General features: G+C 40.0%; 3 protein-coding genes and 2 pseudogenes across 6 annotated transcripts in view; 1 reads left to right on the forward strand and 4 right to left on the reverse strand.

Moving 5' to 3' along the window:
* LOC146646479 (b(0,+)-type amino acid transporter 1-like) overlaps positions 1 to 13804 on the reverse strand; it is a 32522-nt gene extending 18718 nt beyond the window's left edge. The window contains exon 1 of one of the 4 annotated variants that reach the window (XM_085390843.1): positions 12008 to 13804. In XM_085390843.1, coding sequence (XP_085246969.1) covers positions 12008 to 12709 — 702 coding nt within the window. In that variant the 5' untranslated portion in view covers positions 12710 to 13804. Of the gene's footprint in view, positions 1 to 159; positions 1186 to 2463; positions 3430 to 6239; positions 7206 to 12007 lie in introns of those variants that run through there. The other 3 variants (XM_085390842.1, XM_085390846.1, XM_085390844.1) reach the window with 3 other exon arrangements.
* On the reverse strand, positions 3513 to 4992 carry LOC146646485 (b(0,+)-type amino acid transporter 1 pseudogene; annotated as a pseudogene).
* Positions 7289 to 8412, reverse strand: LOC146646486 (b(0,+)-type amino acid transporter 1 pseudogene; annotated as a pseudogene).
* A 126-nt stretch (positions 13805 to 13930) lies between the features above and the next one.
* Positions 13931 to 24466, reverse strand: utp25 (UTP25 small subunit processor component). Its single transcript, XM_085390841.1, has 12 exons — positions 24313 to 24466; positions 23274 to 23313; positions 21789 to 21987; positions 21479 to 21706; positions 21230 to 21318; positions 20089 to 20499; positions 19758 to 19974; positions 19474 to 19676; positions 18200 to 18382; positions 17919 to 18028; positions 17545 to 17790; positions 13931 to 14406 (listed from the first exon to the last, which is right to left on the reverse strand). Exons 1-12 carry the CDS (start codon positions 24411 to 24413, stop codon positions 14151 to 14153), a joined length of 2283 nt encoding a protein of 760 aa, XP_085246967.1. The 5' UTR covers positions 24414 to 24466; the 3' UTR covers positions 13931 to 14150.
* Positions 24467 to 26461: 1995 nt separating this feature from the next.
* grxcr1b (glutaredoxin and cysteine rich domain containing 1 b) lies at positions 26462 to 27420 on the forward strand. The gene is made up of 2 exons (XM_085390597.1): positions 26462 to 27067; positions 27221 to 27420. Exons 1-2 carry the CDS (start codon positions 26633 to 26635, stop codon positions 27260 to 27262), a joined length of 477 nt encoding a protein of 158 aa, XP_085246723.1. The 5' UTR covers positions 26462 to 26632; the 3' UTR covers positions 27263 to 27420.
* Positions 27421 to 27979: the final 559 nt, after the last annotated feature.

The following is a 27979-nucleotide window of genomic DNA, read 5'->3' on the forward strand; positions in this document are numbered from 1 at the left end:
AGTTCTCAGGTTACTACAGTTTGTCCTGGCCTACTCATCTAAATCTGTAAGAAGATAAAAAAAAAAGCACAATCATGAGTGAAGACGCACAGTGTTGGCATGCTTCATCTTTATTTTGACTTTCTATAAACTACTAATAGTAAATATTGAAATTCTTACTTCTGGATGTTTCACCTCCTCAGTTAAATAATTTAAAGTGTTCCAGCCATCATACGACCACAAGCCCTGATAGAAAGCAATGCCAATGGAGCTGATCCCTGCATTGGTTCCCTCAAATGAGTCCTCAAAGTTCTCAGTGCGGCCCTGGAAAAGCATCACAATGCCTCCCAGGATGATCACCACCAGGGCCACCACCTTCACTGCCATGGTGACCACCTGGATGCCTGTGGCCAAGCGGACGCTCAGACAGTTGATTATAGCCAGCACCAAGATTGATACAGCAGCCATTAACTTCACAGCCAGCTGTGGAGGAGTGCAGCCACTGTAAAAGGGGGCCACAGCATATTCAGCAAAGATGAGAGCGACTCCTGTGCCACTAGCCGGCCTCATGACCATGATGAAGCTGAAGACGAACATGAAGGCCACCACTTTCCCTGCAGTCCGCAGTATGTAAATGTACTCAGCTCCAGACTCTGGTATGATAGTGCCCAGTTCAGCATAGCACAGACCCCCCAGCATGGCTATCAGTCCACAGCAGGACCATATAATGAAGCTGGCCCCTGGGCTCCCAATAGTGGAAAGGACGTACTGGGGAGAAATGAAGATCCCAGATCCAATCATGGTTCCACCAATGAAGGAAACTGCTCCTATGAGCCCCACTTCCCTCTGCAGATTGAGTCCATGTGTGTCATGTCCCATGGTCAGAAAGCTTTTGTCTTCTCTGAAGCAGCAGCGAAGAACAGACGTGCAGTTACAAAACGCTGCCTGTTGCCCAATAGGAGGAGTGCACAAAATTAAACTGCTATGAAATTAAAATGAGGCTACTTTTAAGCAGATTTTAAGAATGTCTGCTTGTCCAGAGTTGGTTTTTCTTAGATTTCACGTTAACGATGATTTATTTTAGGTTCTGCTCTATAAAACACAGTTGGAGAAACGAAAAATTCAAAATAGAGACTATTTTGAATATTTCCAGTCTACTGGAAATGTCCCTGCAAGCCAAGTTGATTCTTCTGGTGTCCTCAATTCTTTCTCTGGTGTTTGTTCGTTTTATGTATACTTGTGTCTGGATCTACGTGACCTACATGAAGATAAAAAACAAAAAAACACTGAACTTCCAGTAAAAGATTAGACAGGGCCTCATCTGAGTGAAGAAAGTAAGAGTATCTGCATAACAATGTTATCAGAGGAAGGACGTGACTTGACCTGGTTCTCCCTTGTGCCAGTTTAAGCAGTCCAACAGAATAACATAAAACTAAGTTGAATATTTACTTTCTTTAATACTTTGCTAAACCATTTAGTTGTATGGATGTAAGTCCCAAAAAAATGAATTTTGGAGCTGAATCTGAATGATGGAAGTGAAACTGAAATTATTCGAGAGCTACACTTTTAAAGGATAAAATACAGTTTCAAAGTAAATGAATTCATTTTCAAAATATAAAATTCAATTTCAATTTAGTGACGATAATTTTCAAAACTGTACATTGAATTTCAAATTAGACTGATTCAAATTCAGTTTTAAAAAGCATTTATTCAAGTTACAATTCAGGTTCAGTTTCTGATGGCACAAAGTTCTGCCCATACTCTTCTTTTAATTAAATTGGACTCCAGTATGATATAATAGAAAAGAACACCAAGCACCAAGCTGCAAAAAGCAGTCAGTGGAAATGGGTTAATTATTATGAACCGGCGTGAACAAAAAGGGACGATCACACTGAAGTTTCAGTCATTTAAGATAAGGATAAATTAAGTTTGTCATAAGTTGAGAAATTCTTTAAAAATATTAAATTCCTATTTAAACAGTAATATTATTATATAAAATGCTGTAAGGAGCTGCAACTAAAAACAAAGTATATGTTCTGGAAAAGCTGGAGATACAGAAAAATGTTGGTCAAAATGCTTCTTGTTGTCAAAATATATTCTGATACTTGATACTCATATATTATATTCACCAAACATCTTTATATACAGTCTTTGAGATCTAGGAGTCACACCTCATTGGAGTTAGGACTGAAATGATAGCAAAGCAAACATACTCTACTCTCGTGTACATTTATTATCGCCATACAACACCTCAGACACTTTGATCACTGATTTACAGAGTGTTATTGACTTTGTGTTAGGACAAAGTCAATAAATTACCTGAGGTACAAATTCAGAGTTAAGGAAGAAAATATAGCAGCATATAGGCATCTTTTGCACTAATGCATCAAATCATTCTTGACAGGTTTTAAGCTGTATTTAAAAAAAAAATTAGCATGAATAAATGCTACTATTTCAGGTCATTTCTGACCCTTTCAGCCTCACCTCTGGTTTGTTCAGCTCCTCAGTCACATAATTCAAGTTGCTCCAGCCAGCGTAAGACCAGAGGCCTTGATAGAAAGCCATTCCCAGAGTGCCCACAGAATACTCTGTGCCTTGAAAAGCATTCTCAACATTAAAATTTTCCTCGATCACAGTGCTGCTCTGTATGACTTTCACTAGCCCTCCAATTACAATGAAAGTGAGTGAAAACACTTTGGCCACCAAGAAGATCACCTGCACTCTCAGAGCAAATCGGACATTCAGGATGTTGGTAATGGCAACTACCAGAATACTAAAAGCTGCAAAGCATTTCACAGCCAGCTGAGGAGGTGGGCAGCCTGGGTAAAAGGGAGCCATGGCATACTGTGCAATGGTCATTGATTTTGCTGCAATGCTGGAAGGTTTCAAAAGCAGGATGAAAGTGATTGCCGCAAAGAAGGCTGGGAATGAACCATAGATCCTCAGGATGTAAGTAAATTCCCCACCGGATTCAGGAATAATGGTCCCAAGCTCAGTGTAGGAGAGAGCTGCAAGCAAAGCTACAACACCTGAAAAAAACCAGATTAACATGCTGGCCCCAGGACTTCCCACATACGCCAGGACATACTGTGGGGACATGAAGATACCGGATCCAATCATGGTTCCAGAAACTATTGCTACACCACCAATCAATCCAATTTCTCTTTTCAGTTGCAGCCCTTCGTGTTTTGGGGTTTTGTCCACCATGTTGAGAGAGAGCAGGGAGCACAAAACGACACGTCTACAGAGCAGACTGAGAAAGATCACAAAGAATTCAGATGCTACAAACTGCGTAGAAAAAACTTTCAGTGTTATCAAGGGATTGATAACAGGGCAGCTGTGGCTACAACTGTAGCTGCCTCCACCAGTGTATGAATGTGAGAGTGAATGAATAGTGGTATTGTAAAGCGCTTTGGGTGCCTTGAAAAGCGCTATATAAATCCAATCCATTATTATTAAAACCTAGTCGTTACCCTCATTTAAATATTAACTCTACCTTTTTTTTTTTTTGCTCTATAGCAAAAGTGCTAACCACTGAACCAAAGGGCCAACAGGCTTGGGTTATCATATCTAAAAGTAATATCAGTTTTCTTGTTACTTTGTCCAGTCCACTCATCACTCATAACAAGATAAATTATATACAATCCTGACTAAAAAGCCAAAGTCTTGGATCGATTTGTCTCCTTTTTTTGTATAATATTAAACACAAACAGTAAATGTTCAAATTCTGACTTTTTTGATGTCTTAAGAACATTTTACCTGTCATCCCTGAGGCTTCTAACGTTCTAAAAACAAAAGGTGAAGAGTTCCAGGTATTTAAACCACAGTTGTTGATCTACTATTAATCATGTGTGTCATCACATGAACCATATTGTTAAAAAAAAGTACCAGTTTTTGAAGCTCTTAAGACTACCATGACTTAGATTACTGCAAACCCACGCAGACTTACTTCTGGATGTTTCACCTCCTCAGTTAAATAATTTAAAGTGTTCCAGCCATCATACGACCACAAGCCCTGATAGAAAGCAATGCCAATGGAGCTGATCCCTGCATTGGTTCCCTCAAATGAGTCCTCAAAGTTCTCAGTGCGGCCCTGGAAAAGCATCACAATGCCTCCCAGGATGATCACCACCAGGGCCACCACCTTCACTGCCATGGTGACCACCTGGATGCCTGTGGCCAAGCGGACGCTCAGACAGTTGATTATAGCCAGCACCAAGATTGATACAGCAGCCATTAACTTCACAGCCAGCTGTGGAGGAGTGCAGCCACTGTAAAAGGGGGCCACAGCATATTCAGCAAAGATGAGAGCGACTCCTGTGCCACTAGCCGGCCTCATGACCATGATGAAGCTGAAGACGAACATGAAGGCCACCACTTTCCCTGCAGTCCGCAGTATGTAAATGTACTCAGCTCCAGACTCTGGTATGATAGTGCCCAGTTCAGCATAGCACAGACCCCCCAGCATGGCTATCAGTCCACAGCAGGACCATATAATGAAGCTGGCCCCTGGGCTCCCAATAGTGGAAAGGACGTACTGGGGAGAAATGAAGATCCCAGATCCAATCATGGTTCCACCAATGAAGGAAACTGCTCCTATGAGCCCCACTTCCCTCTGCAGATTGAGTCCATGTGTGTCATGTCCCATGGTCAGAAAGCTTTTGTCTTCTCTGAAGCAGCAGCGAAGAACAGACGTGCAGTTACAAAACGCTGCCTGTTGCCCAATAGGAGGAGTGCACAAAATTAAACTGCTATGAAATTAAAATGAGGCTACTTTTAAGCAGATTTTAAGAATGTCTGCTTGTCCAGAGTTGGTTTTTCTTAGATTTCACGTTAACGATGATTTATTTTAGGTTCTGCTCTATAAAACACAGTTGGAGAAACGAAAAATTCAAAATAGAGACTATTTTGAATATTTCCAGTCTACTGGAAATGTCCCTGCAAGCCAAGTTGATTCTTCTGGTGTCCTCAATTCTTTCTCTGGTGTTTGTTCGTTTTATGTATACTTGTGTCTGGATCTACGTGACCTACATGAAGATAAAAAACAAACAAAAAAACACTGAACTTCCAGTAAAAGATTAGACAGGGCCTCATCTGAGTGAAGAAAGTAACAGAGTATCTGCATAACAATGTTATCAGAGGAAGGACGTGACTTGACCTGGTTCTCCCTTGTGCCAGTTTAAGCAGTCCAACAGAATAACATAAAACTAAGTTGAATATTTACTTTCTTTAATACTTTGCTAAACCATTTAGTTGTATGGATGTAAGTCCCAAAAAAAAGAAATTTGGAGCTGAATCTGAATGATGGAAGTGAAACTGAAATTATTCGAGAGCTACACTTTTAAAGGATAAAATACAGTTTCAAAGTAAATGAATTCATTTTCAAAATATAAAATTCAATTTCAATTTAGTGACGATAATTTTCAAAACTGTACATTGAATTTCAAATTAGACTGATTCAAATTCAGTTTTAAAAAGCATTTATTCAAGTTACAATTCAGGTTCAGTTTCTGATGGCACAAAGTTCTGCCCATACTCTTCTTTTAATTAAATTGGACTCCAGTATGATATAATAGAAAAGAACACCAAGCACCAAGCTGCAAAAAGCAGTCAGTGGAAATGGGTTAATTATTATGAACCGGCGTGAACAAAAAGGGACGATCACACTGAAGTTTCAGTCATTTAAGATAAGGATAAATTAAGTTTGTCATAAGTTGAGAAATTCTTTAAAAATATTAAATTCCTATTTAAACAGTAATATTATTATATAAAATGCTGTAAGGAGCTGCAACTAAAAACAAAGTATATGTTCTGGAAAAGCTGGAGATACAGAAAAATGTTGGTCAAAATGCTTCTTGTTGTCAAAATATATTCTGATACTTGATCCTCATATATTATATTCACCAAACATCTTTATATACAGTCTTTGAGATCTAGGAGTCACACCTCATTGGAGTTAGGACTGAAATGATAGCAAAGCAAACATACTCTACTCTCGTGTACATTTATTATCGCCATACAACACCTCAGACACTTTGATCACTGATTTACAGAGTGTTATATACATCCTGTGTTAGGACAAAGTCAATAAATTACCTGAGGTACAAATTCAGAGTTAAGGAAGAAAATATAGCAGCATATAGGCATCTTTTGCACTAATGCATCAAATCATTCTTGACAGGTTTTAAGCTGTATTTAAAAAAAAATTAGCATGAATAAATGCTACTATTTCAGGTCATTTCTGACCCTTTCAGCCTCACCTCTGGTTTGTTCAGCTCCTCAGTCACATAGTTTAAGTTGTACCAGCCAGCGTAAGACCAGAGGCCTTGATAGAAAGCCATTCCCAGAGTGCCCACAGAATACTCTGTGCCTTGAAAAGCATTCTCAACATTAAAATTTTCCTCGATCACAGTGCTGCTCTGTATGACTTTCACTAGCCCTCCAATTACAATGAAAGTGAGTGAAAACACTTTGGCCACCAAGAAGATCACCTGCACTCTCAGAGCAAATTGGACATTCAGGATGTTGGTAATGGCAACTACCAGAATACTAAAAGCTGCAAAGCATTTCACAGCCAGCTGAGGAGGTGGGCAGCCTGGGTAAAAGGGAGCCATGACATACTGTGCAATGGTCATTGATTTTGCTGCAATGCTGGAAGGTTTCAAAAGCAGGATGAAAGTGATTGCCGCAAAGAAGGCTGGGAATGAACCATAGATCCTCAGGATGTAAGTAAATTCCCCACCGGATTCAGGAATAATGGTCCCAAGCTCAGTGTAGGAGAGAGCTGCAAGCAAAGCTACAACACCTGAAAAAAACCAGATTAACATGCTGGCCCCAGGACTTCCCACATACGCCAGGACATACTGTGGGGACATGAAGATACCGGATCCAATCATGGTTCCAGAAACTATTGCTACTCCACCAATCAATCCAATTTCCCTCTTCAGTTGCAGGCCTTCGTTTTTTGGGGTTTTGTCCACCATGTTGAGAGAGAGCAGGGAGCACAAAACGACACGTCTACAGAGCAGACTGAGAAAGATCACAAAGAATTCAGATGCTACAAACTGCGTAGAAAAAACTTTCAGTGTTATCAAGGGATTGATAACAGGGCAGCTGTGGCTACAACTGTAGCTGCCTCCACCAGTGTATGAATGTGAGAGTGAATGAATAGTGGTATTGTAAAGCGCTTTGGGTGCCTTGAAAAGCGCTATATAAATCCAATCCATTATTATTAAAACCTAGTCGTTACCCTCATTTAAATATTAACTCTACCTTTTTTTTTTTTTGCTCTATAGCAAAAGTGCTAACCACTGAACCAAAGGGCCAACAGGCTTGGGTTATCATATCTAAAAGTAATATCAGTTTTCTTGTTACTTTGTCCAGTCCACTCATCACTCATAACAAGATAAATTATATACAATCCTGACTAAAAAGCCAAAGTCTTGGATCGATTTGTCTCCTTTTTTTGTATAATATTAAACACAAACAGTAAATGTTCAAATTCTGACTTTTTTGATGTCTTAAGAACATTTTACCTGTCATCCCTGAGGCTTCTAACGTTCTAAAAACAAAAGGTGAAGAGTTCCAGGTATTTAAACCACAGTTGTTGATCTACTATTAATCATGTGTGTCATCACATGAACCATATTGTTAAAAAAAAGTACCAGTTTTTGAAGCTCTTAAGACTACCATGACTTAGATTACTGCAAACCCACGCAGACTTACTTCTGGATGTTTCACCTCCTCAGTTAAATAATTTAAAGTGTTCCAGCCATCATACGACCACAAGCCCTGATAGAAAGCAATGCCAATGGAGCTGATCCCTGCATTGGTTCCCTCAAATGAGTCCTCAAAGTTCTCAGTGCGGCCCTGGAAAAGCATCACAATGCCTCCCAGGATGATCACCACCAGGGCCACCACCTTCACTGCCATGGTGACCACCTGGATGCCTGTGGCCAAGCGGACGCTCAGACAGTTGATTATAGCCAGCACCAAGATTGATACAGCAGCCATTAACTTCACAGCCAGCTGTGGAGGAGTGCAGCCGCTGTAAAAGGGGGCCACAGCATATTCAGCAAAGATGAGAGCGACTCCTGTGCCACTAGCCGGCCTCATGACCATGATGAAGCTGAAGCCGAACATGAAGGCCACCACTTTCCCTGCAGTCCGCAGTATGTAAATGTACTCAGCTCCAGACTCTGGTATGATAGTGCCCAGTTCAGCATAGCACAGACCCCCCAGCATGGCTATCAGTCCACAGCAGGACCATATAATGAAGCTGGCCCCTGGGCTCCCAATAGTGGAAAGGACGTACTGGGGAGAAATGAAGATCCCAGATCCAATCATGGTTCCACCAATGAAGGAAACTGCTCCTATGAGCCCCACTTCCCTCTGCAGATTGAGTCCATGTGTGTCATGTCCCATGGTCAGAAAGCTTTTGTCTTCCTAGAAGCAGCGGACAAGAAGACCTGTAGCTGTAAAGTGTTGTCTTTTACATAAGAGGCGGAGCACACTTAATTATACAGCTACGAAAGTAAGGCGAGGCTATCATCAGCATGGCTGTTTAAAGTTCTTCTTTTCTCTTAGGTTTCACGTAAGCAGTAATTTATTTTAGGTTTTTTATAAAACACTGACAGGGAAGTAAAGCATTAAAAATATACATGTTTTAAATCATTTCAGTCTTGCTTTTCTACAGTAAAAGTCCCTGCAAACCGAATGCATTCTACTAGTGTCCTCAAAGTCAGAGAAAGACTGTCTTCAGTCCTCAATATAATGTTTTCTTGTGTCTGGACCTACATGAATAGTTTGGAGAGCTGTACTGGCAGCAGAAAAATACCTAATCTGAGAGAAGACATGAACATCTGCTTAACAATGTTAACAATGTTATCATAGAAAGGACATGGCCAAGTAAAGACACCAAGTTATTCTTTGCCTCACAGCTCAGTCTGTCCTCAGTGTACTTTCAGAACTGATAAAACCTGGTCAATAAAAAGCAGAGTGCACATTTAATGATTAGATTAGATTAGATTAGATAGAACTTTATTAATCCCTCGGGTGGGTTCCTCTGGGAAATTCGATTTCCAAAAAAGCACAGCACCGACAGAAGTTACAGAGTTACAGAATATTATATATATATATATATATATATATATATATATATATATATATATATATATATATATATATATATATATATATATATATATATATATATATATATATATATATATAATACACACACACACATATATATATATATATAAATACAGAGACAATATAAATAAAATATACGAAGGGGATAAATAGAATAAATAGGAATAAAAATAAAAATACAAGTGAATTGCACATTTCAAGTATTGAGTCTATTGCACCGTTGACTATTTACAAAAGTATTGCACAAAAGGTATTGCACAGTGAGGTGAAGAGGCACTACAGCTTAGTTGTTCCCCCCTCCTTTGTCCTCCTGTTTCCCCTCCCTCTCCCCTCCAGGGAGGAGTTAAACAGTCTGATGGCGTGTGGGACAAAGGAGTTTTTAAGTCTGTTAGTTCTTGTCTTTGGGAGAAGCAACCTGTCACTGAACAGACTCTTCTGGTTGTTTATGGCCGTGTGCAGAGGATGTCTGGCATTGTTCATAATGTCCATCAGTTTCTTTAATGTCCTTTTCTCTGCCACTGTCACCACTCTGTGTTTTTTCTCTCATTACTCAACTACTTAAACATAAGCTTTTCAAAATAAAACAACTTATAAATAAAATACAGGCGGTCGGTATCACCATCTGTATATGAAGAAATGACTTCAATGTTCAGTTCTGAATTATAGGTGTTTAATTCACGTGTTTTACCTAGCTCCGCGTTATTAGGGCAGGGATAGCTCAGTAGGTAGCTTGGTGGCCCCATGATCGGAAGGTCGGGGGTTCAACTCCGCTGAACGGCTACCCTGAGGTACCCCTGAGCAAGGTACCGTCCCTACACACTGCTCCCCAGGCGCTGCATTGGTGGCTGCCCACTGCTTCACTGGGTGAATGGGTTAAATGCAGAGGAACTATTTCCCTATGGGGACTAACACATACACACATTAGTTATAGTTTCAAAAATATTTTAATAGTTACTATGTACTTTAGAAAAATATAAAAACTAACTAAATATTTTGGGGGTACAAAAATATATGTATATATACTAGAAATACCCATACATTTGTAATAAGACAGTAACATTAAATGGTAAAAATGGTAAATGGCCTGTATTTTTACAGCGCTTTACTTAGTCCCTAAGGACCCCAAAGCGCTTTACACTACATTCAGTCATTCACACACACACATTCACACACTGGTGATGGCAAGCTACACTGTAGCTTAACAAAAATAAATGTATAACTATGCAATGAATGAATAAGTGAGAATCTTAAATAACCACTCCCACTCCAGAAACTAAAAAGCTAAAAATAAAAATACGAGAAAAATAAAACTGCTTAGCAATATGCTCTCATGAACAGCACGAGCAGTTCTGCATGACTTAGCACAATCCTAACTACCAGGTTATAGCGCTGTAAAGCCTGCAAAACCACAAACTCTCCAGTGCAAACTGTGGGTTGAGATGAGATTTTTGCATTATGAACCGTTTAAAGGCACTCAATTTCTTGCTGCGAGATGCCCCAACTAACACACAAAACACCAGATTTAAAGTTGCCGTTGCACTCAAAAATATTTATTTGGGGATTTTAATCCTGAGCCACATCTTATCAGGAAACCTGATAAATATAAATATTTGTCTACTCTGGGATAAACTAGTGTGGACCAATAGATTAGGAAAATGAGTAACTATTATTCTGTTATATTCTGAAAGGGAAAAGAGATTTTCTTTTTATAGGGGAGAAATAATTATTTGATCCCCTGCTGAATGTTTAGAAAGAAAAGAACAGCCTCTAATATTGTTAGAGCAAGATTCTTGTTCATTGTCTGATGTTGTGTTAAATGTCTTTTCTATTGCTTTTGCTTGACTTGCTGTTTGGCTAACTCTGACATATTTACATAAAGATGCACTGTCCCGTTTAAATAAATACATTAAAAATATAATAGAGCCGAATAAACTAAATAGATAAATGCAAACGGATCTAAGCCTGAACACAGGAGCACAGAGTGAATCTGGACTTCAGGAGAAAAACCCAATAATCATTTAATGGGCTCATGTTACCAAATAAATGAATCTATCATTCAACATCTGGGCTACATCCATCTTTGTCAGACATTAAATCATTAAATTATTCTCAAGGTCAACTTAATAATTTATTGAAAAGCTGACTCTTAAAGGTACCAAGATTTAAAATGTGTCAGAAATGAGTAACAGCTTATAACCGTTTAAATACATAACAATGTGATACATGTACAATGTTCCTTAATAAGAGAAAAAAATATATAAAAGTGATCATATTCTTTTTCACTTGGTCTTTATTACTAAACAGAGATTAATTTGACCAAATCATTCAATCAACGCCTACTCCGACATCGTATTGCATTTACAAACTTGGGCGTCTACGTCGCCTGCCCGCCTGTGTGATGAATACCTCATCTGCATTTTATGGCTAAAAGGAAAAAAAAAAGTAGTTATACTCAAATAATGTTGTTTATTAAAATGGGTTTCAACAGAACAAGTTTTATGATAAGAAACTATTGATTTAAGTTTAGGGTCTTATTATGCTGCCGGAAGATTAGAAATAGGAAGAATATCAACAGAAAAAAAAACGTTTTTCTTTATGTGATGTTATAATGCACACTAGTAACAGATAATCTTTCTGTTAGATCTAAAATTAAACCGTTTATTTATTTATTACCTCTGTCGCTACTGTACTTCTGTGGCCTCAACATAAAAGTCTCAGTCGGTTATAGCTCAAAGTTCCCGTTAAACATTTGTAAATTTCTCAGCAATAAAAATAAATTATTTTCTCCCTGCAGAGAACCCATTACTTATTTATTCGGGGTGATTGTGTTTTACAGTCAGGGCATGGGTCAGCCTCTGAAGGCCCTCCCACTTACCTCGGGACGTTTTAACTCTTCAGTCACTGAGTTCAGATTGTTCCAGCCGTCGTATGACCACAGCCCCTGGTAGAAAGCAATTCCTATTGAATTGACGCCAACATTTGTGTTCTCAAAGGAGTTTTCAAAATTCTCAGTGTGGCCTTTGATAAGCATCACCACACCTCCTATGATAATCCCTGCCAGAGCCAAGACTTTGACTACAGTAAGGAAAACTTGGATTGACATTGCAAAGCGAACTTTCATGCAGTTCACGGTGGCGAGCGTGATAATTGCCGCTGCGGCCACGCACTTCACCACCAGCACCGGAGGGGGGCAGTCTCCGTAGAAAGGAGTCACAACATAGGCAGCAAAACTCAGTCCTATGCCAGCAATGCCTGCAGGTCTCACAAAGAGCACAGAGCTAAAGATGAACATGAAGGCAAGCGCTGGACATGAAGTCCTCAGAATGTAGATGTACTCGCCCCCTGATTCTTTTATAACTGTGCCGAGCTCGGCGTAGCAGAAAGACGCCAGAATCGCCAGCAGGCCGCAAGACGCCCATATAACCAGGCTGGCACCGGGGCTCCCGATGGAGCTGATCACCGTCTGTGGGGTCATGAAGATCCCAGATCCGACCGCCGTCCCCACGATGAGGGACACGGCTCCCAGCATCCCCAGCTCCCGCTTTAGTTTGAGCTTCTGCGGCTTTTCTTCCGTCATCACTGCAGTTAAACAGCTGCCTACAACCTGACACCTTTAACAGCGGAGAAAACACTATAATAGCGTGACCAAAGTCACTATTGCATCAACACAAGGAGTTAATAATTATGTGGGCGGCTCATACAACCACCTGTTTTGCTTGGTATTCTCACACGTTTGCTGGGCTTCACTGATTGGCTGCTTCAGGGACGACAGGGATGCCCAGCACCTAAGCAGCCCTGAGTCAGAAATATGTAAATCAGACCGCAAAGACTCTCTTGTACTCCTCCATTGGCCTTGAGATGTTATGTTACCCGCTAATAACATGTTATCCCAATAGAGCATATCACGATGAGACTGCAAAATAGGAGGTAGAGCCTTCCGCTTTCAGTGTCCTCTAGACAAGGGCTGGTTTCACAAACACACTCTAGATCAATTTTTAGGGTAAGACTAGACGTCATTTTGTGCATTTGTTATTCGAATGGAAGTTAGACTGTTTTACAAAAAGACCAATTCAAAGCCCTAAAATAGTCTCCTTACCCGCAGGACAGCTTAAGCCTTGGACTTATCAGCGCTTTGATCAGCTGCATTTAATAAAAAGAGGAGAAAAATGCTCATAATCTATGGTTCACCAGTATTTTTACACATTTCTGCATGCATTATCTTTTGTGTTGTCTCTTTAATGTATTGTTTCAATTAATAGTGGCCTCTATATACTCCTCCAGCTCTCTTTGGTTCCCTCATGCCCCAAACCTGATGTAATAGATTGTTACCCCTCCACTAGCCTTACTTTGCTGGGGTTTCTTGATGCTTAAAGACGGTTATTATCTCCCCACCTTTGCTTGTTTAGTAGTCATAAAACAAGAGCAAAATGGAATTAAATAAACAACCTGTAAAAATAGTGTTCACCTTCAATGACCTGTCTGAAATGGGGGTCTTCTCCTAGCTTTGAACCCTCAACATCAACATTTACATGTTGAGTTTGTGAGTTTTAGTCTCTCCACATTTATATCCATGACGATCATGGTGACATTAAGGTTTTAATCTACACTGTCCTTGTTTGAGTTTTATGAGGATTAATCTGAACTATAAATCATGCAAAGCTACTCTCGCAGGTTGTTTTGGCTTGAAATTCTCATAAGATTACTGCATTATCACCTCATGAAAACTATTATGCAATTATTTTGGCACTTCATGGCCGTGTTAGGTCACATTTTGCTATGCATGAACTTTAATCAAGTAAAAGATAAGGAAAGTTTTTAATAATAAACATCCAACTCTTCTTATCAGTGACAAGTTAATAATCTCTTTACAAATGAAAGGAATGTTGTTGCAGGAGACCATAAAACAAAGCCAATAAACATGTTTTCTGGTGCATTTGGAAACTTTCCTGATTATTAAGCATGGTAAACACCTATGCTCAATTTACTCCAGTGGTCCTTTTCATATTCATCCAGTGTCATCACACATTTTTGTCTTCCCCTCCCGTGACAAAGAGGTGAACAGCCTTGTTGGAGTTCAGCATCTGTCCTGCTCGCTGTGCTCCGGTGATGGCAGCCAGTTTGTGAGCGTCGTAGCGCGAGTAGAGTGCCGTGCAGGTCCAGCTGGCCTCCTCCCCCTGAGTTGCTGTTGCCAGCATGTTACACACCTCGCTATAGAAGTGTGGGAAGGAGGGCAATCCATAAAATATCAGGTTCTGGATCCCTTTGATTGTGTACCTAAAAGAAGCATGTCAGAGATCAGACTCTTTTAAACCAAGGACAACATGGTCTATCATCTTCTCACGTTTTTTCCAGCTAAAAACCCTGGCTTTATACTTGGAGGAGCTGACTGTCATCCAATCTGCAAGCTGGATTTCTGATGCTGATGCAAACCAAGCTATGGTAATACAAGGACCAAATTCCCTGCAATAATAGGCCAGTTCCCTTAAAGTCCACAAAACACATGTAGACTGGTTGGATAAACTTCAACACACATTTGAATGCCCTTGAGAAGATAAAGGCCTCGTCCAGTGATGAAAAAAAAGCAGTGAAACAGTTTTACCTAGAAAGATGCCAAACTGAGGGCAACCTGGGTTAGACTAGTAAGATTTAGTAATAAGATTCTATTAAAATGAATAGTCAGCAGCTTGGATACCCAAGTTGGTGCTGATCTTTCAAAGGTTTAAAAAACAAAAAACCCGACTAACTACAGACGAGCAATTGAAGTGTTGCTAAAGGCAACGGAAAGTGCATTAAAGTAGGCCAGGTACATTATAAAAGCATGACTAAGACATTCATTAAAAAAAAAAGAAAAAAAAAGCTTAGAGCCACCAGCAGTGCTTTAAGGGAGCTGACATAGTTTCTTTTTATTGGCACATAAATTACGGTGTCATCTGCAATTAGTCCCATAGGGAAAAATAAAGAGAAGAGAATTGGCCCAAGAATTAAACCCATTGGACTCCACATGCAAGAGTGGCTGAGGAAGAAGTCTGTCACCAAAACGAGCCGAGAAGGTTCTCTGTGTTTAAACCACCCTCGATGCCTTAGTGTTCTACACGGGACAAGAAACTTGTGTTGTTCACAGCATCAGAAGCATCAGTAAGATTTAAAAGCACAATAATAGTGAAGTCATGCAATTCACAAAAACATGGATGATTTTCAGAACAGACTAGAAAACTTCCAAAATACTGTAAAAAGAACTGCCGTTTTAAAAGTACAGTTTTCTCTAAAACTTTAGGTATATATGGCAGTTTTTAAATAAGTCTAAAATTAGAGAAAACCAAAGCATTAGGATTTGTGTTTTCATCGGCAGGAGTACCACAGCTTATTAACATCAGTCTGAACGGCCTATTTATTTTAAACAGTGGTCTGAACGATTGGTCCAATAGTCTTCCAGAGCTCTTTAAAACGGATCAAGGGGAGCAAATTAATGGGACAAGACACTGGCTAAAGCCGAGTGATTATTCTCTTTAAGCGAGAGGATAGAACTGATATAAACTGTCCTTTATTATCTCCTACAGCAGAGGATATACTAAACCAGTTTCTATAACAAGAAACGTTATAAGTACATGCATTGCTGATGCGATTTGACTTTTCAACAGCCTGTTTAACCCGCAGCTGAACTATCACGCCGAACGATTACACTATCATGCTGGTGTAATAAAATCTTATCAAGGTGTTACCTTGAGAGCATAGATTTATATAAGCTTCCTAAATTGAGATCGTGAGCTGTATTAATTGATCAAAGTGCATTCAAGGATTTAATGTAACTTAATTTGCTTAGTAATAACTGTTGGAGTAGCTGCAACCTTTAATTTAAATAATTTTCATTTCGGATCGGCTGGAATAAGCCATGAATGCAAGGCTCTTTTTTTTTTTTACGTTGCAGTAATTGTAAACAAGGAGGAAATTAGTTGGATAAATCTAGCAGAAAATGGCTTCATGTTTTCTTTTGAAATATTTAGGAGTTATTCCATGATTAGACATTTATGTGCTCTAAATTACAAAAAGAAAGAAAGAAAAGAAGCATCAAAGCAACAACAAGATGAAAACACCTGACAGTACTACAATTCTTCTTCTGACTGCTCCCCTAAGAGGTTACCACAGCAGATAATCTGGCTCCATTTCAGCCCAGCCCTCTGTTACACCAAACCTCTGCATGTCCTCCTTCACTTTATTCACAATTCTTCTCGAGGTCTTCCTCTTTGCCTCCTGCCTGGCTTCTCCATCCTTTGTCGAATATATCTCATATTCTTTCTCTTCACATTTCCAAACAAGCTCAGCATTGGCTCTCTAACGTTGTTTTCAAACTGAGCTGTCCCTCAGATTACTTATTTCCACTCTTGTCCAGGTCACTCCCAATGAAAATCCTACCATCTTCAGCTCAGCCTCCTGTCTTTTTGTCAGTACCACCACCTCACAAACCACACATCATAGCAGCTCTCACTACCATCTTGTAAAACTTCGCTTTCACTCTTTCTGCTATTCTTCTATCAGGTATTTAAAATCTGCCTGTTCACCTCTTCACCTGTTTCCCCCAGAACAGACTAGAAAACTTCCAAAATCTCCCCCTTATTCACACACACATTCTGTCCTGTCATCTGCAGAGACTCATGCTTGACCCCGTCTGTCAACCTGTTCATCGCCAATGCAAACAAAAGGGGGCTCAGAGATGATCCCTGATGCAATCCCACCCCCACATTCATGCCCTGTACCAGGCTCACATACTTCTCTGCCACTTGTGACTTCATCATACAGTACCATAGTTTCTCTCTTGGCAACTTGTCATATGCAGCTATCAGGTGAGTGCAATAAAATGGATTACAAATATATATCAGTTATCTGGTGACGTTAACTCTAAAGATTAGTGCCTTTAAAGCCTTCACAGCCGACAGAAGCGACGGATATAAGTTCTCTTACAGTTGAATCTCTAAAGTTTAGTAAAGCCAAAAGAAAAGTGTTACAAGCTGAACAGGTAATAAGCGACCAATTGGTAAAAGCTGGTACAGTCTTGTTATTGAAACTCCCACAACAGGGATGTTTTTTTGGCTTTAGATTGTGACACTTTGAGTGGGTATAAAATTTATTTGGTTGCTGTTTGAAAAAAACAAACAAACAAATTAAAAATCCAAACCAGATCTTAAATGTCTTTTTAAGGCCCCGAAAAACATGCAGATTAAACAAAGCTACATTTTGACCACCCTTTGCACCCTGAGGGTCTTTAACTTAGGAAATTCCCACCATATTTAACATACCAAAGTTATTGTACAAAATAAATCAGATGACTCAGAGGTGGTCAGGTGGGTTTTTTTTCTTCAGATTTGTTTGATTTACTATGGACAAGGCCCACATGACAGGGCATTACAAAGAACTGACCTCTTGTAGAAGTGAAAGCGCTCCGTAAAGAGCATGAACTGTTTCTCCCCCTTTTGGAAAAAGTGGCGTGCTCGGGACACCTCGGATTTGCTGGAGTACTCGCAGACGCTGGCAAAGTTCATCTCCTCTTTCTTCATGTAGTTACGCAGCCGAACGTAGTCGAAGTAAGACGGGATGTAGATCAGAGTGTGTGACATAACCGAATCCTTGTACTGCGGCAGCACTTTGTCTATAAAGAACTGAAACCTATACACAAAATCGGAGAAAACAACCAATCAGCTGCCAGGACCTATATCGTAGAATGCTGTGAGAGAGAAAAAAAGAGCACTAATGTCAGGAGACAGTTTAGGGTGAAGGTACACGCTGGACTTTACCGAGCATCGTGGTCGATGAAGCTGGCGGAGGAAAACATCTGGAAGACATGAGGCAGCTGGACCAAGACCTGGCAGATGGAACCAGTTTTTGGTATGTTCTTTATGACAATCTGAGCCAAAAAACACACAAAGAAAACAAAAGAATTAACACCTTAGTTAAAACCAAATCAATATGAACCTGCAGATATTTCCGAGCCTTGTTCTGAAAATGTTACACGATAAAGGGTGTACATCCACCACCTCTCTCTCTCAGCAATAGTAAAGTGTGAAGTGTGGCCTACCTGTCCGCGGTAGTTGGCGCAGTGCTTGGAGAGGATGTTGTTGATCTGTGGGTCCTGAATGGAGCTGAAAACCAGCGTCTGCCTGTAGTGTCGGGCCCAGTTGTTCAGATTCCACATCCTCACTCTGGAAAAGTCGACACCGTGGGAGTCCAGCGGCTGCAGGTTCATGTGCTTCATCACATGCTGGTGACCATAACGGGGAAAAACAAAAGGAAGGAAATAATAACATTATGAGGAATTATGGAAGATAAAAGCTCAGAATTTTCCTGCTATTCATTTAAATCAGATCTGAAAAAATACATTTAGAGGAAAGATTTCCCTGATTTCGTCGTTTTTGCTTCTCCTATTAAAAACGATGTAATGTGGATTTTTAAATGTGCTACATAAATGAATGATTATTATTGTTATTACATCCAGAGTACTTTGTAAGTAGCATCTGCTAATAGCTGATCCAACATAGTTTTAATGGTACCAACTTGTTCAAATGTTAAATACTAAGGACAGTCACCATGTTTAAATGCTCGACTAGTCATTAAATTAAAAGCAAAACGTTTTTCAACCATTTCCGGAATTACTATGCTACTATGTGCCAGACACTAATAAACAGAAGTGAAGAACACATTAAAAGCATTAAAATGAAAATCAGGGCTTGTATAAAGCTAAAATGTCATAACTTTATAACAGCTATACATACTGATTTAAAGTGAGGGTGCAGGGGAAGTTATGCTTAAGAACGGGTGAAAAGGTCTTAGTAAATACTAAATAACGTTGACGCCTATCCCTACATAAAGGCTTAAAAGAAAGCTTAACTCAGCTCATGAATTATTCTACAGGTTGGCATTCTCGTAATGGCTTTTGTTTCCTTTATAATCACTCAATTAGGTCTGTAAGCTTTTTGTTTCCATCAAATCTGTAAAAAAACATAATGAACTTCCTCCATTATCACACTGAAGTTTAATTATTACACTGCGCAGATAAGAAACAGGATAAAGCAAGATAATTTTCCAACTAAGATTAAAAAGTACATTTCATCACTCTGGATGGGATTTAAATTGCAGCAGTAATAATAATAATAATAATAACTCAAATGCACTTTGGACTTTGATTGTGATAAATGAGTAGAGCAGGTAGCAGTAAAAGCATGAGTGAAGTAAATCTGGTCAGAATGAGTCTTAAATGAAGCTTTCATCTCATGTTTGCATTTAAAATGCAAACATGTTTGTTGTTTATGCCCAAAATTGCTTCCTAGACAGCAGAGGGCGCTACGTTCTTACCAGCACGTGCTCCCAGTTCTGCATGAGGAAGACGTCTGCCTGATCCACCACTAGCAGTTCGATAGAGGACAAGAAATCAAAGTCTCTCTTGCGTTCTCCTTCTGCTCCCAGCACAGTGCGAAGGCCCAGAGGAGACGTGATGATGATGTCGGATGAGTAGAAGGGGGCATAGAGGCGCATGCTGCCCTTCAAAATGGAGACACCTGGAGAGGACAGAGCAGGAGAAGGTCAAAGAGACAAACTCGGGTTTTTAAAGAAGCTAGGGTTCTTTTTTCAGAGCGTACCTATCCTGAAGTGATCGTCCACGTTGCCTGTAAAGATAGCGTTATAGTCGTCTGGTCTCTGCAAATTGGGCGGCTTCTCATCCTCGTCCTCTCCAAATTCTTCCTTGAACTTCTTCTTGTTGCTCACCATCACTTTCTTGCCTTTAGTCTCCAGCAGGCTGATGAGCGTATGGACGACCTGCAGCGCGCTTCCCCGAAATGGAACGAGGATCAGGACCTGACAGATTCATCAGGGCGATGACAGCAGGTTAGCAGATACTCAGCAATACTGATATGTAAGTAAAAAGAACAAGAACAAAAAGAAGAATAAATGAACATTTCTGTGGATTACTTTTGGCCTGGTGAGTCCTTGGTCTCGGAGTTCATCCTGTGGCTCGGCTCCGGCTTTAGTCCGACTCTTCTGCTCTTTCAACTGTGAGTTATGAGCCAGGACCTGAGAATTAGCCTTCAGTACATGGTTAAGCACATGGAGGCAATATGCACTGCGCACATGTGGTCCCTGCTTGACAGGGCATGTCTCCGGGTAGTACAGATCTTTATAGGAGCCCATTAGGGCCAGCAACTCCAGCTGGAGAGGGCTGATCTCTTCGGCCTGCCCTTTATGATTGAACGTCTGGTTCAGATCCCTCCAGCGTGTCTCCACAAGTTTATGGAAAACTGGGAGGTTTGTGTCTGTCTGGGGGCTGATAGGGCCAAACTTCTCCAGGGGATTGGTGCAAAGCAGAGTTCCCAGCTTTGGCCACTAAGAAAGAGAAAGGCAAAGGCTGAAACTTTACGTTTTGTAATATGATAAGAGCGGCACTTCAATTTCAACTTTTATATTCCAATTCTTGGGAATATTTCTGGATATTTATATATTAGAGTTATTTGTATTAGAGCTATTCTTTAACGTATTATTTGTATTTTAATTTGTTTGTTAATGTTCTTATTGTCATGGAGCAACTGAGACCACACAACTTCCTCTGGGATTAATAAAGCATTTCTGATTCAGATTTTATGACCTATCATGCTTTTACTTCTTTTATGTGATATATACACGTATACAATAATGGATGCCAATATTAAACATTCCCAGAACATGTGCAAGTTGCTCCCGTGAGCCAGAACCTCAGTTTTAGGCTTCATATTTTACTTATGGCTCCGTGTGATGTCACTGAGCACAAATACGCTTAACACAATCACCTCAGGCACATGGCTTGGGACTAAAAGCACATAAAGTCCACCCCTCCTTGCTAATCAAACCCTATGTTTTAGAGGTGGAACCAATCTGAAGAAAGTTTGGGGGGGGGGGGGGGGGGGGGGGCCTTAAAGGAGAAGGGGCTAACACGGTTTTTGTCAGGCAGAGGAATATAAAATGAGGGGCTGCACCAAGGATCAGCAACATAAAGCTACTCTACGACTAAGAAATTGCAGCTGTCGATGAGCATTAGAAGTCTCCTTTAATGAAGATGTATTTAATGAGACTGGTGTACCGTAATCTGAGTCTTTGATTTGCAGCCCGATGTTATCTTCTGCACGTCCTCTTCGTCAAGCTCTGTGTCCAAATGCTGGACAAACATGTCTGTAAACAAAGAGCAAAACTATAAGACACACCATACTCGTATCTAGAGCTGATAAAACAAATGTACAAGAAAACATTTAAAAATCTGTTTTTTAAGATACTAAATAATTCTGCCAAAGAATTCAGGAGATCTTTTTTTCCCCTCCAACCCTTTAAGTACCTTTACTATCTTCGTCCCGTGTTTCCTCCTGTTCTCCTTTTCCCGTGAAGTTGGTCTCCAGACAGAACTGGGACTCATGCTCTTTGTCTACAAACTCATCTCCCGGCTCCTTCCTGTCATCCTCCCCATCTCCTGCTTCCATCAAAGCTTCCTCTCCATCTGCAGGTTCTCCTTCTCCCTTTTCATCTTCATCACCACCCTCACTTCCCTCCTCAGCATCAATCTCATCTGAGATGGAAAAAACACAAACACATTCAGTGAAATCCAAAGTGGTTGTTGAAATAAAGAGCTCTGGAAACAAACAGCTCACCTTCACCAAGAAGCTCCTCCTCTTCTTCCTCCTCCTCCTCATCATCTGTGCTGTCCTCCTCTTCGCTCTGAGCTTCACCTCTTGGTTGGCTGAGAGTTGAAAGAAGTTTCTGATAGGCTGTTTTCTGCTCTGGTTCCTCCTCTTCTTCTTCTGGTTCCAGCTCATCGGCCTCTGACTCAGATTGTTCTGGACTTGACGGCTAAAAATTAAAAAAGGTAGCTCATGAATCCATTTATTATCGCTGTGTTGATGCTGTTCACGATTATTGCTGTTCACTGAATGTGGCATCATCGCTTTGTGTATAATAGTGAATACTGAACCTAAATCTAACCTCAAAACTGGATCAAATGTGATGGTTTATGCAAGGATGGGGTGTCATAGATATTAAAAAAAGTATATTACAGATTAATTATTTTAAAAGTAACTATTTATTTACTCACTTTACTGTCTGAAGAAGGTAATTTGATACACGACATTACTTGTTCATTACTTCAGATGACCTGAGATGCTTGGAATGACAAATTAACAATGTAAACCTTAGGCTAAAGCAGCCACTCCCCAAGTCAAGAGTGTGCAGCCCACTTACTCTTGTTAAGAATGCAACAGAAATATTGTATTTCATTAAAACATGTACTCAGAACCCATAAACCACACAGGCTTTAGGTTATACAGTCATATGCGAACACTAACGCAAGTGACCCACCTGCCACTGGGACACAAACTTACTTACTTATTAAATTTAGCCTTAGGTCACAGTAATGTCACAAACTACCACCTCATACTACCAGTTTTGTTTCCCTTTTTATATAAATAAATACATTTATACAAGTCTGTAACTGAACATACTAGTAAGTAATTTCAAACTGAATTTCTGTTATTACTCTGGCCCACCTACAGTTCCTTAGGCAGCCCACCAGGGGGGCCCTAGCCCACCCTTTGGGGATCAGTACTAAAAAGCTTTGATTTTGTTCCGTGGTCTTTCCTGTTACACTTCTTTGAAGACCACCACCTGGAGCGCATGCATAGCTGATCACAAAAAACAGGCAGGCATGCAGCCGTCCGCACGGACCCTCGGGCTTGCCGTGTTACGATAAAACTTAAATCAGTCTAACCTGAGAGGACTCATCAATGTGGAAAGTATAATCAAGGCTTTTTTGGAAGACACTCACACAAGACATTAAGTTTTAAAACAAGTCTGACAGCAGCGTTGGTAAAAACGAGCCCAAACTGATAAAATAAGACATTTTTAAATTTCATGTATTAGAGGAGCCAAAACAATAAATACCACCTATTATTACATACTTTAAGTAAAGCATTACAGTGCAATACAATGTAAAAAAGGAAAAACAAAGGCACAAAATGAAACAGAATTTTTTTTCCAAACTGTATTTATAGAATCATATACAGGAAGTCGGGGAGGAAAAGTAGACTTTGACAAGCCACACACTTTTTACAGCACTAAACTGTTTAGGACTTTCTACTCACCAGTTCCATTACTTGAGTTTTTTCAGGTCTTTCATTAACTCTGTAAAAAAAAAAAAAAAAGACAGAGAGAAAAAGAGAGAGAAAATTAAATGAAGCTGCTCAGAAAACATATTTGTAAAAATATTGAAATTATTAGGACAAAGTAAAGCTTTGTACTAGTTTTACAACAATGATTAATAATCTGCCACTTATTGTAACCAGTAAGTGCAGTTTATTATATATATATATATATATATATATTAACGCATTGTTCTTTTGGCCTGCACCGCTGCATATGTAGATCAGAGATGGCACCAGAGCTGACCCACCAAAGGATAGAATTCAACCCACTGGATGGCTTTCAGAATTACATGTAAAAACAGCAGTCTGACAGCTCCCACAAGATGTGAGCTCCTCCTGCCGTCCGCATGGAGTCTTATTCACAGTTTAGGCAGAAAATAAACGAGGTCATCATTTAGAGCTTTAGCGGTGCTCCACCAGTTTCTAATCACACAGAGGAGCAGATAGCAGTGCTGTACCGGTGCCGATGCCTTTCTGCGGCTCTGTCCAGCTCTCCTTGTGTAACAGTCCATCTCCTGAGCTACCAGTAGAAAAAAGTACCACCAAATGCAAACCTATAGAACGATCAGCCAGGAGGTATTAGAAGCGACGTTGTGCTGTTGTTGCCTCTCCGGCGTACCTGCGTCACTTTCCCCAGGGTAGAAGAAACGGTTCTTACTGAAGTTAAAGTGTTAAAGTGTCCCCTTAAAATGCGCCATTCTTCTTCTCTTGTTTCGGCTTTACTAGGGGCTTAACTCACTGATAGTTTCTAATATTAAAAATCCATGTCATCAGGTAAACATCAGCACATTGCCCTCCTTAGAAAAAGTAAATTTAAGATGTTTGCTACATTTCTGTTTGTACTTTACACCGAGATAATACGGGAAAAACTACAGTTACATTTAAAAAATGGAATGAAAAACTAGAAATTAGCAGCCTTGCTAATATAAAGCAGCTTCTTCCTTTAAACCAGACCGGAAGTTGCTGTCGTTCTGCTTACACATCGTGAAAAGGATGTTCCTCTCCAAACTCCTTCAAGTGCTTCTTCTGTTTTTTGGATAAAGTAGTTAGAAACTGCTTATTTTGTTTTCTTTTGCCCATGTTGACACTCTGGTGCAGGAACACGTGTGAGGTCTGCTTCTTCCTCCTCTTGCTGTGCGCCAGCAGCGGGCGCTTCCTGCCATCTACAGGAGCGGGGTGGAATTACAGGCTGGGGACTTTATGATCCGTATATTTTATTTGGCCACGAATTTGCCCGATCCCTGCATTAGGATCAACATTAGGAAATGCACTCGCTCATGAGTTGCATGAGAAGAATGGAGAAGAACTTAACTAGTACATATTTTTCTTTGATCCTAGCAACACTTAAATGACTGGAAAGTTGTTTAGTACAATACAAAAAAAGCAAAACAAATAACAAAACCCTCACAAACACCTGATTGATGAAAAACATGGTTAGGTATAAAAACAACCTGCCAGAGAGGCTTTCAGAGGCAAAGATGAGAATTTTGTTACCATTGATAGTTTAAAGACAAGCAGCTACATTCTCAGAAAAAAATAAAAATAAAACTGCAGTTCCTGCTGTGGCCACTTGAGGCTGGCTCGAAAAGTCGATGAATCGCCACAGATTCTAATTCTAAAATAATCAACTTTGTAGTCGATATGAACATGATTACAGCCGAATAATAATAATAATAATAATAATAATAATAATAATAATAATAATAATAATAATAATAATAATAATAATAATAATAATAATCCTGGTCTCTGTGGATAGCTTCCCATCTTATTTAATAATAACATAACATAAAAAAAACTCACCATCTTCAAATCAAATCAGTTTATTTCTATAGCACATTTTAAAAGATTAGTGTAGATCAAAGTGCTTCACAATAATACCGCAATGCGGGCAGAAACAAGAAACAAATAGTACAATTTCAATTAAAATGTACAATTACATGGTGTAGTGCAGGCCAAGTGAAAGTCAAACTAATTTGCTTCAAAAGCTAAGTTGAACAGGTGGGCTTTTACAATTGAAACAATTGAATAGATTCCGATGTACGGATATCAACTAGGAGATTATTCCAGAGTCTAGATGCAGCAATAGCAAAGGCACGGTCACCTCTGGCTTTTAAACGAGACCTTGGTTGTATTAGGAGCAGTTGGCTGGAGGATCTTCGTGCTCTTTTTGGGTTATACAGGTCAAGGAGATCAGTTAAGTACCCACTAGCTAACTTGATGGTGGTAAGGCTTAAAGTTTTGCCTCTGGCTCTGTTCATTACTTTGTGTGACTTAACTGAACCTACTGTGTTTTACTCTGACAAATAAAATAGCCTGCTGCAAAGTGCAGAGGTTGCAAAAAGTTGGAAATAAAACTAGGACAAGACACAAAGGAAAAGTCAACCTTCAAAATAAAACACGAAGTAACTAAAAGGCAAACAACACTGAAACTGAAAACAAAGAAACACAACAAAACAAGCTATCACAACAAGAACCAAAATACAAAGCAATAACCTTCCACACTGACTGAAAGGACACACAGTGTATTTATGAGCATGTCATGATTTGTCATGACTCCCACTGCTGACTTGTATCAGTGGAAGCGTGAGTTACAATACAGTGGTCCTTTTCCAGGTGTAGGGAGAGAGATGAGACAGGGGTTAATCCTAGTGGTCCAGATTTTTCCAAGAAAATATTTATGAGATGAATTGAAAGAGTGAGCTTACTGAGGTTCCAGCGGAGAGGCTCTCTGGAGAACCACCATCCGTCATGCCATTTGTTCTTTCTTCATCTTGATCATGTCTACATGCCTAAATGCACTGAGCTGCTGCCATGTGATTAGCTGATTGGATATTTGTGAGCAGTTGAACAGATGCATATAATAAAGTGGCCAACACAGAAAAGAACAATCTGCCTACTTTGGTTTTCGAGTCTGCGCTCTCGTGATAACCTCGGGGTCAGACAAACAAAACGGGGGCCACAGAAAAGGTCACCGGAGGTTGTCTGGTGTTTCCTGGGTAATTCATCCTTGTTGCTGGCCCAGTCGACCATAAAGGATCACACACTTCTGTAGCTGTTTGAAAACTAACCTTGATTAATTATTGAACATGGTAATATCAGTTTACTGTTTACCTGTTTTAGCGGTTACCATGGCAGAAGCTCATTAATTATTAACCATCTGGGTGTCTAGTTTTTGTACTCAGCTCATTTTGACACATCAATGAGGATATTATTGTTTGATAATTGCGCAGCACTGAGAGAGCGCGTCTGGCTTTTCTGAATGGGATGTAAAACATGTGAGACATTCTTGTATTTCAATGGAGAGGCCAAAACTGAAACAGGAGAACGAGAAGGCTGGGAAAACAGTCAGGTTTAGAGTAGCGTCTGCCAACAGTGGCCGGGTCTTGGCGGAGGTGTTCAAGGATGAGAGAGCCTGGTGCGGCTTGGTGGAGGACTCGGTGGAGGACTCGGTGGAGTCTGACTCGACCAGCAGCCCAGAGGCAGAGCAGCAGGGCGGCTCTCTCCCCACCAGCGAGGCCAACCGCCACCTGAACGGTTTGGTGGTGGAAGCAGCCGTGGACGAGAACGGCTGTGAACCCGATGACCTACTTTTGTACGCCAGTGCCAAGAGAGAGATGCTGTTTAGCAACAAGCGGATCAATATATGCAGCAAGAATGGGACCGTGAGAGGAGTGAGGAACAAAGTGAGCGCAGGCCAAGTGCTTTTCAACAACCTCTCCAACATGTACTCCGTAAGTAGCTGAGTGCATCATCAGAAACAATTTTAAATAAAGCTTTATCCTCTTTTATTAACATGTATGAAGTCAGACTGAAAGGTTATGGAATATATCTGATCATGAAGAGATTTCCATGCACTCATAACCCTTATTTACTTTTCCTTTTAGGGTTCCCTTCGTCACCAGAAAAGGAGACCCTGGGAAAAGTAGTGAACAGCGTGGGATTTCACACCGTGGGCACATCAGGGAGGAGCAGTCCTGAGGAAGCTTTGCCTCCACCCTGAATCCCTTTCAGTGACTTCTGTTTCTTCACGTGACGTGGAGTCATTCACGATCCCAGCCTCATATTTACATGTGCCTTCAGGATATTTTTGACCACAAATATTTTTGATTTGACTTCTTGTACTACTTTTCACAGCTGTTTATGGGCAACTAGGAAACTAAACTGGATAGAGTTAATATTTGTACAGACATTGAACACTACAAACGTTTATTTTATTGCAATTTGGAATTTATTGGTGTTTATTTCATTACAACTTGTTGAAAGTAACAACCTGTCCACATATGATTCTATCAAACAAATCTTAAGTTTCAAAAGTTTTCTGGTTTACTGACAGAGAAAAATGTTTTGTGTGAAGAAACAAAGAAGGATTGTCCAATTAAATGCGATTTTGTTCATACAATTTCATTTTAACTCCTTTTTGCATTGAAAATGGAAAAAGTGATTGTTGAGGATTAAAAGAAAGTTTTAGTAGAGATTGATGCTTTGTTTGAATCCACCCTGTGGCCTTTCTTTGCATGTTCTCCCCGAGTCTCTGTGGGTTATTGACTGTAGGCGTGATAGTGAGGATGGTTCTATGTCTCTGTGTTAGCCCTGCGGCAGACTGGCGACCTGTCCAGGGACCCCACATGCCTTCGAATCGAATA

This window comes from Rhamphochromis longiceps, linkage group LG19 (assembly GCF_057381845.1).
Source record: "Rhamphochromis longiceps isolate RC_006_pf linkage group LG19, R_longiceps_female_GT1.1, whole genome shotgun sequence".
Lineage (NCBI taxonomy): Eukaryota > Metazoa > Chordata > Actinopteri > Cichliformes > Cichlidae > Rhamphochromis > Rhamphochromis longiceps.